Below are 13784 nucleotides of genomic sequence, written 5' to 3' on the forward strand. Positions count from 1 at the left end.
CTATCAACATTTCAAAAGCATTTTTCACAGATATAGAATAATCTTAAAATTTGTATGAAACAACGAAAGGTCCCAAATAGTCAAAGTCTTAAAAATGAAGAAAAATGTCAGAGGCATCATACTTCCTCATTTGAAACTATATTACAAAGCTACAGTAATCAAAACAGAATGGTACTAGCATAAAAACAGACACATAGATCAATGGAGCAGAACAGAGCCCAGAAATAAACCCATGCATATATGTTCAATTATTATATAAGAGGAACCAAAAATACACAATGGGGAAAGAATAGTCTCTTTAATAAATAGTGTGGGGAAATAGACGGTCATATGTGAAAGTGAAATTGGATTGCTATCTTATACCATATACAAAAATCAACTCAAAGTGGATTAAAGACTTGAACATAGGCCCTGAAACCATAAAACTCTTAGAAAATGGTAAGGTCCTTAACAGCGGTCTTAGGAATGGTTTTTTGGATCAGACACGTAGGCAAAGGCAACAAAGAAAGAAGTAAGTGGGACTATATCAAACTAAACAACTTCTATACAGCAAAATGAAAAGGCAACCTACAGAATCTAAGAAATTATTTGCAAATCCTATCTAATAAGAGGCTAATATTCAAAATACATTAAGGACTCATAAAACTCAGGGCACCTGCATGACTCTCTCAGTTGAACATCCAACTCTTGATTTCGGCTCAGGTCATGACCTCAGAGTTTCTTGAGTTTGAGCCCTGCACTGGGCCTGTGCTGATAGCAGATAGTCTCCCTCTCTCTCAGTCCCTCCCCAGCTCCCCAACCCTCTCAAAAATAAGTAAATTAAAAAAACTCATAAAACTCAATAACAACACAAAAAGAACTGAAAAATGGGCACAGTCTGAATATTTTTCCAAAAAAGATACAAATGAGCAATATGTACATGAAAAGCTGCTCAACATCATTAATCATCAATGGCTGTTAGAACAGCCATTATCATAAAGACACAGACATAACAAGTGCTGTCAAGGATGTGGAGAAAGCACTGTGGTGGAAATGTAAACTGGTGCAACCACTGTGAACAGTATGGAGGTTCCTCCAGAAAAGTAAAAACAGAACTACCATATAATCCAGCAATTCCACTTCCACTTTCAGGTATTTGTCCTCAGGAAATGAAATCATCATTTCAAAAAAATATACGCAACCTCATGTTCATTGCAGCATTATTTACAATAGCTAAGACATGGAAACAATGTGTCCACCAATAATAGATGAATAGATAAAGAAAATGTGGTATGCCTGCACAATGGAGTATTATCCAACCATTAAAAAAAATCTTGCCATTTGCACAACATGGATGGACCTTGAGGGCATAATGCTAAGTGAAATAAATCAGGCCAAGAACAAATAAATACTATATGATCTCACTTATATGAGGAATCTAAAGAAAAAGAAAAAAGAAAAAAAAAGAAAGAAAAGAAAATCCGAAGTTACAGAGAGAACAGATTTGTGATTGCCAGAGGCAGAGAGTGGGCAAAGTGGGTGAACGGGGTCAAAATGTACAAAGTTTTAGTTACAAGATAAGTAAATCCTGGGAATGTAATATACAGCATAGTGACTTAGTTAATGATACTGACTGTTGGAAAGTTACTAAGAGAGGAGATCTTAAAAGTCTCATCATAAGAAAACTGTGACTATGCGTGGTGATGGATGTTAACTAAACTTACTGCACTAGTCATTCTGCAATATATACATATATCATATTATTATGTTATATACCTAAAATTAATACAATGTTATATGTCAGTTATATCTCAATAAATAATATCAGTATTGCTTCATCAATTGTAATAAAGATATTAATAAACGAAATTGTGTGGGGGTTACAGGAGAGGAGGAATTAGGGGTTTATGGGTACTGCCTGTACTATCCCTTCAATTTTTCTGTAAACCTAACATTACTCTTAAAAAATAGAATCTGTTAATTTTTTAAAATGTTTTCTCTTTATTTCTGAGAGAGAGAGACAGTGTGAGCAGGGGAGGGTCAGAGAGAGAGGGAGACACAGAATCCGAAGCAGGCTCCAGGCTCTGAGCTGTCAGCACAGAGCCCTACGCGGGGCTCGAACCTACAAACCGTGAAATCATGACTTGAGCTGAAGTCGGATGCTTAACCGACTGAGCCACCCAGACGTCCCCAGAATCTGTTAATTTAAAAATAAATAAACTGGTGGCTCCTGGGTGGTTCTGTCAGTTAAGCGTCCAACTTCAACTCAGGTCATGATTTCACAGCTCATAAGCTCGAACCCCACATCAGGCTCCGTGCTGACAGCTCAGAGCCTGGAGCCTGCTTCAAATTTAGTGTCTCCCTCTCTCTCTGCCCTCCCCAGCTTACACTCTATCTCCCTCTCTCTCTTTCAAAAAAAATAAACATTAAAAAAAAGTAAATAAACTGTCAATGCCAAGTGCTAATAAAGATATAGAGCACCCAAAATTCCCCATATATTGCTGGTAGGAATACAAAATCATAAAACCACTATGGTAATCAGTATGGCAGTTAAATATACACTTACCACATACTCCAGGAATCCCATTCCTAAGTATTTACCCTAGAGAAATTAAAATTTATGCTCACAAGAAAAAGTATGAAAATATTTATAGCAGCTTCATTCTCAATTGCCAAAAAGCTATAATCAACCTTTACGAATTTCAATGGCAGAAATAGATAAACTACTGACACACACAAAAACACGAATGAATTTTAATGGCATTATGCTGAATGTAAAAGTCATTCTCAAAACATTACACACTCTATGATTCCATTTATGTGATATTCTGGAAAAAGTACAGGTGTAGCTACAGAAAACAGTGTTACCATGCATGAAAAGTGGAGCCAAGGAATAATTACATAGGGACAGCACAAAGAAATTTTTTTGGACTGGTAGAACTATGTATAGTAGTGTCTTCATTGTCATAATACTTATATGAGCCTATATAGACCTTGTAACTCAGAGCTGTACACTGAGAAAAAAACTACAAACACACACACACACACACACACACACACCTTTATTATAGTGGTGGTTGCAAAAGCATATATACTTGTCAAAATTCAAATAAGAATTAAAATAGATTAACTTAATTGTATGTAAATTAATTCTCAATAAAATTTATTTTTAAAATTAAGGGTGAAAAAAATTGAACACACATGTCACAAAAAATAGCCAATCAACATATAAAATGTTTTAACGCCATTAGTCACCAGGCAAATGCAAATTAAAACCAAGTCCAGGGGCACCTGGGTGTCTTAAACATCCAACTTTGATTTCAGCACAAGTCATGATCTCATAGTCATGAGATTCACACTGGGCATGGAACCTGCCTAATATTCTCTCTCCCTCTCCCTCTGCTCCTCCCTGGTATGTGCACATGCGCACATGTGCCTTCTCTCTCTTAAAAAAAAAAAAAAAAAAAAGTCCAAAAGCCTATCAACAGAATTCAACAAACTGTATTATAGCCACATAATGAAATATGCTTTAACAATAAAGAGTAACAAACCACTGATTGATGCAAAACAGGGATGAATTTCAACATTTTGCTAAGCAAAAGAAGCAAAACACAAAAGAGTATATATTGTATGAACAGGCAAAACTATTCTACAGAAATAGGATTCAGAAATGTGGTTGCTGGTGATGGGGTGGGGACAGGGAGAGAGGAAAATATACGATGGAAAGGCACACGAGGGAACGCTCAAGGCTCACAATTGCTCTATTCCTTTGGAAGTACTGTAACAGTGAACATCTTTTTTCATATTATAGGGAACTATTTTTGAGTGGGATTGGTTACATATGTCACATTAGTCAAAACTTATTCAATTATATACTTAAGACCTGTGTAAACTATTTCATATCATTTTATCTCAATAAAAATCATAAATATGCAAATAAAGGAGTTAAAATTCTAAAGACTATGCAAAAAGAATGCATTCACTGAAACTCTCTAAAAACAATTTTTAAAAGGGTGTATGGGAGAAACAATGAAGCAAGATACTGGTACAGCCTCAAACTCTACAAACTGTGAAGCATACTTAACAAATGCCGTGAAGTCTAAAGCACCAAGAGAGAATGGCAATGCTGACACATGTGCCACTTCAAAACTCAAACAGGATACAGATTTCCAAAAAGTTAAGTAACAGTATTTTAAGGAAGACATCCAGCTGGGGTGGGAAACTAGTCATGAGCAAGATCTTGTTGCATTCAGTGGGTTAGAAGGAACTAAAGAAGAAAATAAATGGTTCGTTCCTCTGGAAAAGGAGACTGCTGAAATAAACAGTTAAGGAAAAAGAGAAGGCAAAAGATTGTTACACAAAGACTTAATACCTAAAGAAGGAAGGAAGGATGACATGTATGACTTAAGGGTAAAGGGAAAAAAAAACATTTAATAAGATTCTGCTTAAGAAAACAAACCCAACGAAAAGCCTTATCTACTTTCAAGAGACAGTGTATACGTGTATGTGTATTTAAAATTATATATATTGCATATATAACATTTTTTTTTCTTTTTTTTTTTTTTTTAAAAATAGTTTATTGTCAAATTAGTTTCCACATAACACCCAGTGCTCATCCCCACAAGTGCCCTCCTCCATGCCCATCCCTCCTCCCCCCCACATCCATCAGTCCTCAGTTTTTGTCAGCATTCAAGAGTCTCTCATGGTTTGCCTCTCTCCCTTTCCCCCACCATTTCCCCCCTTCTTCTCCCGGTTGGTCCTCTGTTAAGTTCCTCCTAGTCCTCCTATACGTGCACACATATGATATTTGTCCTTCTCTGCCTGCATATATAACATTTATTTCACAATAAATTCAATGTCCTAACAAAACACGTACATGCAATGAGATTAAATTTTCTTAAAATTATGTTTTTTTTCTTCCTATTTAATTGGCAGCAATTTTATTGTGTGATAACATCCAGTGCCAGTAAGTTTCTAGAAAAATGGGAGCTCTCGTTGGAGGTAATATAAATTGGTGCACAGTTTCTGTGAGACAATTTTGCAATGTTTATTAAAATTTAATATACAAATTCCTTTCAAGCCAGTAATCCCACTCAAAAATAGTTTTCTACACACGAAAAATGATGTTCAAAAAAAAAGAAAAGAAAAATGATGTTTGCTGCAGCATTGTTTCTATTAGCAAAACTCTGGAAACAACTGTCTACTACCAGTGCACTAAGTAAATCACATATGGTGAGTTCACCTGAAACTAACATAATACTGTGTGTCAACTATATTCAAAAAAATTTAATTATAATATTTCATATATTTTTAGAGTACTACAAAGTCAAAAAAAAAGTAGATCTAAATGTGTTAATAAAAAATTTTAAGAAATATTAAATGAAAACAAAGCAGAGACTAGTATAGATTTCACGATCCCTGTTCTGTAACAACCAAAAAATAATATAAATTATTATTTATGTCGGCATATGTATTTTTTTTCATGAAAGGAATGAAAAATAGTTATTAATAGTGGTTGCCTTTAGGAAAAAGGAACAGAGAAAGATTCTTTGTTCTTTTCACCTGTACCTTTCTATACACCCAGAATTTTCTAACGTTACACAATTTCTTTTCTGTCAACAGAATTCATCTGTTTCATTTATCATTTCTCGTTTGTGCTTTGTATAAAAAAAACAAACAAATGTATTATTTGATGATGTGAGCAGAATTGTGCTCCCCATACCCATTCTACATGTTGAAGTCCTAACTGTCAAGACAACTGTTTGTTGAGATAGGTTCTTTACAAAAGTAATTAAGTGTAAATGAGGTCATAAGGATAGGGACTTATATAATCCAGGGATTCGTTTCCTTATACGAAGAGAAGCACCAGGAATGTAGGTACACAGGGGGAAAAAAGGTCATAGGCAGACACAGCAAGAAGATGGCCATCTCTACACCAAAGAGAAAGGCCTTAGAGAAATCAACTCTGCCAGCACCTTGATCTTGGACTTCAGCCTCTAGAATTATTAGAAAATAAATTTCTGTTAAGCCACCCAGACCGTGGTATTTTGCTACATTAGCCCTAGAAAACCAATACAGGATAAAATCAAATGGATAAACTGGAAAATCTGAGAAAAATTCTATTTTTAAAAACTGACCAGCTGACAGGAAAAAAATATATACTTAAAATGTGCCATCTTAAGACGTATTCAAAAAAGCTACAATAATCCTTAATAGTGATAAAATTAAAGTCCAAATTTATAATTAGAATATCTTTTAAAGTATAGTTGTGTCACATTTAAAAATATACTCTCTCGAATTTATAAAACAAGAGCAAAAGAGCAAATGATTCTAATAAGTTTAATATTCTTATATATTTAAAACACATCGTACAGTAATGAAATTCAAATTTCAGGAAAACACTCATGCAAAATAAGGTATACTTAGATTTAAACTAAAGGAGATCCTAACCCCTCATCACTTCAACAAATACCAGAAACACAGTAATTAAAAACGTGCAATTAAGTAACACACACACACACACACACACCAAGGACATATAAAAAAAATGAAAATTCAATTTTATTAAAATATTTTAAACACACCAGGCACCTAGGTGACTCAGTCAGTTAAGCATCCAACTTTGGCTCAGGTCAGGATCTTACAGTTTGTGAGTTCAAATCCTGACTTGGGCTTTGTGCTGACAGCTCAGAGCCAGGAGCCAGCTTCAGATTTTGAGTCTCCCTCTCTGCCCCTCCCCTGCTCGTATTCTGTCTCTCTCTCTCTCAAAACTAAATAAACATTAAAAAAAAAATTTTAACATTTTAAACACACCAAATAATACTATGTACTTTTAAAAAAAGTTTTTATTTACCCCCTGCAAAGGGAAATCCCAGTGTTCTGAGCTTCTGAGTTTGGACAGTGGTGACTGAACACGAACATCCTCTGATTTTGCATTTAACATCTTTGTTATCTGAAATCAGAATGAGAAAATAATTGTTCTAACTGAAATATAAATAAGAGCTGAATCAGCTAACAGAACCATTATATTACCTGCATTAATATTTTGCTACTAGTTTTTTAGTTTTTTTTTTTAAATAAGCTCAACATCTAACATGAAGCTTTAATCACAACCCTGAGATCAACACTTGCATTTTCTACTAAGTCAACTATATGCCCCATTTTGCTATTAGTTTTAAGTAGTTTTAAATTCAGTGCTTAATTTATGGGCAGTTTAATATAATTTTATTCTAAAAACCTCTCATTCAGTATTATGGTATACAAATAAAGTATCACAATAGCTTCCTAACTATTCTCTTACCTGCAATCTCTATCCTTCCTAATCTTTCAAACACTATCCCCAGAGTTCCCTAATACACAAATCTAAATATGGCTACAATATTTATCATACAACAATGGTACCCACTACTTACAAATAAAACTCTTAATCTGGGCTCTTTAACATCACCCACACATCACAACATCACACCCCACTACAGTGTTTACTCATCCTCCTTCAAACACATCATATTATTTCAGATCTCCAGACCTTTCTATGTATGTATGAAGAATGCCCTTCCCTCTACTTGTCCCTTATAAAATACTTCAGATTCTGCTCAAAATTAGTCTCCCATCCACACAACTGTCACTCCCAAACCAAGGCATCTTTTCTCTGGATATTAGTAGTTAGTACGTTTTTATTACATTATTTATATTACATGTATCATATTACACTATAAATCTTTGTCCATCTTCTTCTCCAGGCCATGGAGGTCCTTAAGGAGATGGCCCTAACTTAGTTACCTTTAGATCGCTGAAGAGTATGTTTCATGTATGCTGAATAAACAAATAAATGTATGGATTACAACCACAAGTTTGAAATCATCTGATTAGAAATTAAATACCCTAAACTTCACATTAAGAGAAAGTTACAAATGACAGCTAAGCACCAAATTCAGTCTACAAAATATAATATAATAAGTATTATATCAACTACAACCATTAACAATCCATAAAATGATTTCAATGAGAGTAAAGCATAAGTCAGGAGAACAGAGTAAATTTGAAGAAAGGTTATCTCAACTCATTTCACAGTAATCTGAGTTGATCCTCCAAGGCATTAATAAATTACTTATACCTAATCTGTATAAAAGGTATCTCTTTTTAAGTTTTCATCTGCAAAAGACAGTATTATCTCTAAGTCATTTCCTTCATACTCTTAATTAGGTAATAACAAATGCTTTCTCAAAGGGTAAAGGTAAGGTCTTTAGGCTGTTCACACCCATGGACCCTTTGTGAGCAAGTTATTTAGCCTATATTGGATAATTTAGCCTATATTATATATTCCAAAAATAGCCACACCAATATTCCACATTCCACATATTCTTCTTACAATGTGACAAGGACAGTCCTCCAACATCAGGTACAGTCTACATTCCTTCCCCTTGAATCTGGGCAGGCCTGTGACTTCCAAGGCTAGATCATTAAAGGCAATGTTTATATTACTTCAAGCCTGGCTTTCACATGCTTCGGTGTTCTCCCTTCCGCTCTCTTTTTTTTTTCCTTTCCGTTGATACACATTCCTCAGGAGACCTGAGCTAACAGATAAAAAATCTTGGGCACCTTTAAGCCACTATATTGGAAAGACTGAAAAAGAAATAGATCTACACCACAATACTGAGTTTTCTCAGCATAGGTATCAAGGTAACTGAGTAACCAAGCCTTCAAGGTGATCGAAAGCCCTGGCCTCCAAGCCAACCTAACTAACTCCCAAGTGAAAAAAGAAGTTATTTCTAATTGAACCTGCAGATTCTTGAGTAAAATAAGTTCAAACCACTAAGTTTGGGGATAATTTGTTACATGGCTCTTATAATAACCTAAAAAGTTACCCAGTTCAGGAAAACAATCAAGAGAACTAAAAGGCAACCTATGAAATGGGAGAAGATATTTGTGAATTACTTATCTGATAAAGGATTAGTATCCAAAATCTATTTAAAAAACTTCTCAAACTCAATACCCCAAAAACAAATAATCCAGTGAAGTATTGGGCAGAAGACATAAACAGGCACTATTCCCAAGAAGACATCCAAATAGCTAACATGAAAAGATCCTCAACACCACTCATCAGAGAAACACAAATCAAAACCATAATGAAATACCACCTCACACCTGCCAAAATGGCTAAAATTAACAACTCAAGAAACAACATATGTTGGGGAGGATGCAAGGAAAGGGGAATCCTCTTATGCTACTGGTTGGAATGCAAACTGGTGTAGCCACTCTGGGAAATAGTATGAAAGTTCTTCAAAAAGTTAAATATAGAACTACGCTATGATCCAGCAATTGAACTACTAGGTGTTTATCCTAAAGATACAAAACTGCTGGTTCAAAGGGGCACATACACCCCAGTGTTTATAGCAGCACTATCAACAATACCCAAATTATGGAAAGAGACCAAATGTCCATCGACTGATAAACGGATAAAGAAGATGTGGGGTATACACACCATGGAATAATACTCAGCGATCAAAAAGAATGAAATCTTGCCATTGGTAACAACGTGGATGCAGCTAGAGTGTATTATGCTAAGTGAAATAAGTCAATCAGAGAAAGACAAATAATACAATTTTACTCATCTGTGGAATTTAAGAAACAAAACAGATGAACATAAGGGAAGGGAAAGAAAAATAAGTTAAAGACAGACAGAGGCAGGAGCGCCTGGGTGGCTCAGTAGGTTAAGTGTTTGACTTTGACTCAGGTCATGATCTCTCGGTTTGTGGGTTCAAGCCCCGCGTCAGGCTCTGTGCTGACAGCTCAGAGCCTGGAGCCTGTTTCAGATTCTGATCCTCCCCTGCTCACGCTGTCTCCCTCCCTCCCTCTCTCTCTCTCTCTCTCAGGAATAAATAAAACGTTAAAAAAATAGATGGAGGCAAACCATAAGAGACTTTTTTTTTCATACAAGATTTAAATAGAGAACAAACAGAGTTGCTGGGGGGAGCAGGGTAGGGAAGTGGGCTAAATGGGTGATGGGTATAAAAAGGGCACCTTGGGGAGGACCATTGGGTGTTATATGTAAGTGATGAATCACTAAATTCTACTCCTAAAACCTATACTATACTATACGTTAACTAACTTGGATATAAAAAAAAGAAAAAAAATGTTACCCAGTTCAAACTTGTAGGACAACTAAAATTTAGAAAAAATAAGTATTGCGTATTCTGTAAAGTTAGTTTCTTATAAAATACTGCTGATGTCTTCTGCAGATTTTATATTCTTTTTTCATACTAACTAGTTTTCAATCATTTTATCTATGAATGGCTTAGACTCAGTATCAATGAATTATCTACCCTAATAAATATTCATGTATACTTCCATTAGGACAGACACAAAATGTAATTTATCCTATTTTCAAAAAGGGCAGTTCTTAGGGGCACGTGGGTGGCTCAGCTGGTTAAGTGATTTCAGTTCAGGTCATTATCTCATGGTTGTGAGATAGAGCCCCACGTTGGGCTCTGTGGTGACGCTGAGGAGCCCGTTTGGGATTCTACTCTCCCTCTCTATCTGCCGTATCCCTGCTCATGCTCTTTCTCTCTCTCAAAAATAAACATTAAAAAAAAAAAAGAGCAGTTCTCTATTCCTTCCAAAGCACAGACACATAAAATATGGATATTTATTAAAACTCTATAAACTAGCATTAAAAGCTTTAAAAATAAAACTATATATAAATATTTATGAAAAGGGATACAGACTACAAATTATTTTAATATAGAAAAACTAGAAATAATTTTTAAAAATTATACGAAACTATGGTAAAATTAAACCAAGTAAGATACTATTCAGTTGTTATTAAATAACATGTTCCAGGGGCACATGGGTGGCTCAGTCAGTTAAGCATCCGACTTCAGCTCAGGTCATGATCTCACGGTCTGTGGGTTCGAGCCCCACATCAGGCTCTATGCTGACAGCTCAGAGGCTGGGGCCTGCTTGGGATTCTGTATCTTCCTCTCTCTCTGTTCCTCCCCCATTCATGCTCTGTGTCTCTCTGTCTGTCAAAAATAAAAGTTTAAAAAAAAGTTTAAATAACACGTTAAGCTAATGATATTAAGAAATTATTTAGGGGGAGTCGGGCTGGATCAGTCAGAAGAGTATGCAACTCTTCATCTCAGGGTCATGAGTCTGAGCCCCATGTTGGGTGCAGAGATTACCAAAAACAGTAAAGAAATATTTTTTAAAAATTATTTCAAATACAATAAGTATGAAAGAAAAACATAGATACAGAATGATCTCTGTTTATAAGGCAAAAAAAATCCATAAATAGAAATAAAATATGAAAGGTTATACTCAAAAATGTTTGACAGGGATTATCTCTACTGAGATAAAAGGTGAATTTTATTTTCATATTTGTGTTATCCTAGCTTTCCAATATTTTATTTTTTTAATAGGGACACAATGCAACTGTTAAATGTAAGGAAAAAAATTTTAACATTTAAAGCTCCAGAAAAGCCTCTGCTGTAGCTGACTAATAAATTACAGATTTAAATCTCTCACACTAATAGTGTATACAAGAAAAGCACAAGCAGATTTGAGGTACAACTACTGTCAATTTTTTCCACACTAATTTTTTTCTTAATGATTGGTAAAAAATAATGTAAACCTTTTTGCAACAATCTTATCTGTTCTTACATAAACTTTAATCATAGTCTCTGCTGTGTGCAATCAATAAAGATTCTAAGCTACTCATGATTCTATAAAGCCTATAATTCCATTTACAAGAATCAGAATGGACTCCTAATACTCTCAAGTATTTCAATAGTCTTCTAATATGTTAAAGATGCAAATTTAAATTTTTAAGTCAAAAATGGGTTCTAAATCGCCTTCCCTTAATATTATACTTAAATATATCACAGAACTCTAATAACTTCCCCCAAAACAAATCTCAAGAAATTTATTTTACTTACTAATGTTCAAATGTAGTATTAAATAAGCCCTTCAGCAGATCAAGTCATGCAGGTTCATTTTATACCTGATTCATTATAGTATAGTCTTCAAAAAGAAAAATGCTATCAAAAACAGATAATCTAGGAGGAAAAAAAGATGCCGGAATCCACTGACAAGCTATACATTGCTAACATATACTCTTTAAATTGTTCAAGCTAAAATGATCTCTGCCATGTTCTTAATACAGAACTTCAGAAGCTTAATCACTTACTTGTTCAGATACATAAATATAAAGCTCTTATTTAAAGAAAATTGGGGGTCTTCCCGAAGGGATGGCTATGACTTACCAAGGACGAATAAAAGTCTTATTTTTCAGGGTGCTTGGTTGGATCAGTTGATTAAGTGTCAGACTTTTGATCTCTCTCAGGTCATGATCTCATGCTTCATGAGATCCAGCCCTGCATTAGGCTCTGCGCTGAAAATGCAGAGCCTGCTTGAGATTTTCTCTCTCAATCTCTCTCTTTCTCTCTCTCTCTCTGAACCTCTTTCCCCCGACCCTCTCAAAATAAACTTTACAAAAAAACTCTCATTTTTCAATATCCAAACTAAAATAGCAACTTCCTCATACACTAATCCAAAAACCATGGATCTCCTCATCAGCAGAATTCAAGATATTCACATTCTTACTCCACATATACCAAGATATCATCAGCCTTGGGACACTTGGGTGGCTCAGTCAGTTAAGATGAAATATCTGACTCATGATCTCAGCTCAGGTCATGACCTCATGGTAAATTCCAGCCCACACTGCAAGGAGCCTGCTTAGGATTCTCCCTCTCCCAATCTCTCTGCTCCTCCCCCACTCATGTTCTCTCTCTCTCAAAATAAATATATAAACTTAAAAAAAAGAGAGATGGAGGGAGATCAGCCTTGAATATTAAAAGGCCAGGCACACCTGGGTGGCTCAGTCAGTTAAGCATCCAACTCTTGGTTTCGGCTCAGGTATGTCTAACAGTTTGTGAATTCAAGCTCCGCATCAGGCTCTGCACTGATAGCACAGAGCCTGCTTGGGATTCTCACTCTCTCCACCCCTCCCCTGCTCATACTCTCTCTCTCTCTCTCTCAAAATAAATAAATAAATTTTTTTAAAAATTAGGAAAAAAGGCCAGGAATAATTTAGGAAATAATGATGTTCCAGTGATTTAGCTACAAGGATAGTGACTACAGCACTATTCATAATTTTTTTAAATTAAAAACAACTCAAGGGGTGCCTGGCTAGTTCAGTTAGTAAAACATGTGACTCCTGACCTCAGCATCATGAGTTTGAGCCCCATGTTGGGCATAGTTTACTTCACAAAAAAACAAAACAAAAAAAAACCCTCAAAACTACAATAGGATATTGGTTAAATTAAATGTGATACACCCATATAACTGAACACAATGGAACCATTAAATATGTTCGCTACTGTCCTGGTACTTATCCTTGTATAGTGTCTAATATATAACTAAATACTCAACAAACATCTCCTGAGCCATGCTTTAAATATGATATCAGAAAATGATGTTAATAATATATAGTTAAGCAGAAAAAGCAAATTATAAAACAGTATTCTGTGGTTTTCTATTTTTAATACTAAAACATGTGTTTATTATACATGGATATATAGATAGAAAAACTAGAAAGATATACATCCGAACATTAACTTTGGTTTTGTCTGGGTGGTCTCTTTTTTCCTAAACTCACTTTTCTAATTTCTCTACAGCAAACTGGTATTGCTTTAAAAATATTTTTTTAAGTTTATTTATTTACTTTGAAAGAGAGAGACTGCATGGGAAGGGCAGAGAGACAGTGAGTAAGAGACAGAAAATCCCAAACAGGCTCTGCACTG

General features: G+C 35.0%; 1 protein-coding gene across 1 annotated transcript in view; it reads right to left on the bottom strand.

Moving 5' to 3' along the window:
* The window catches only part of SENP7 (SUMO specific peptidase 7), an 80933-nt gene that overhangs the window by 58433 nt on the left and 8716 nt on the right, over positions 1-13784 (bottom strand). The window contains exon 3 of the mRNA XM_039222273.1: positions 6833-6931. Within this exon, the coding sequence (XP_039078204.1) occupies positions 6833-6931 (99 nt within the window). The remainder of the gene's footprint in view (positions 1-6832; positions 6932-13784) is intronic.

Source organism: Hyaena hyaena, unplaced genomic scaffold (assembly GCF_003009895.1).
Source record: "Hyaena hyaena isolate Hyena2069 unplaced genomic scaffold, ASM300989v1 scaffold_1095, whole genome shotgun sequence".
In the NCBI taxonomy this organism is placed as follows: domain Eukaryota; kingdom Metazoa; phylum Chordata; class Mammalia; order Carnivora; family Hyaenidae; genus Hyaena; species Hyaena hyaena.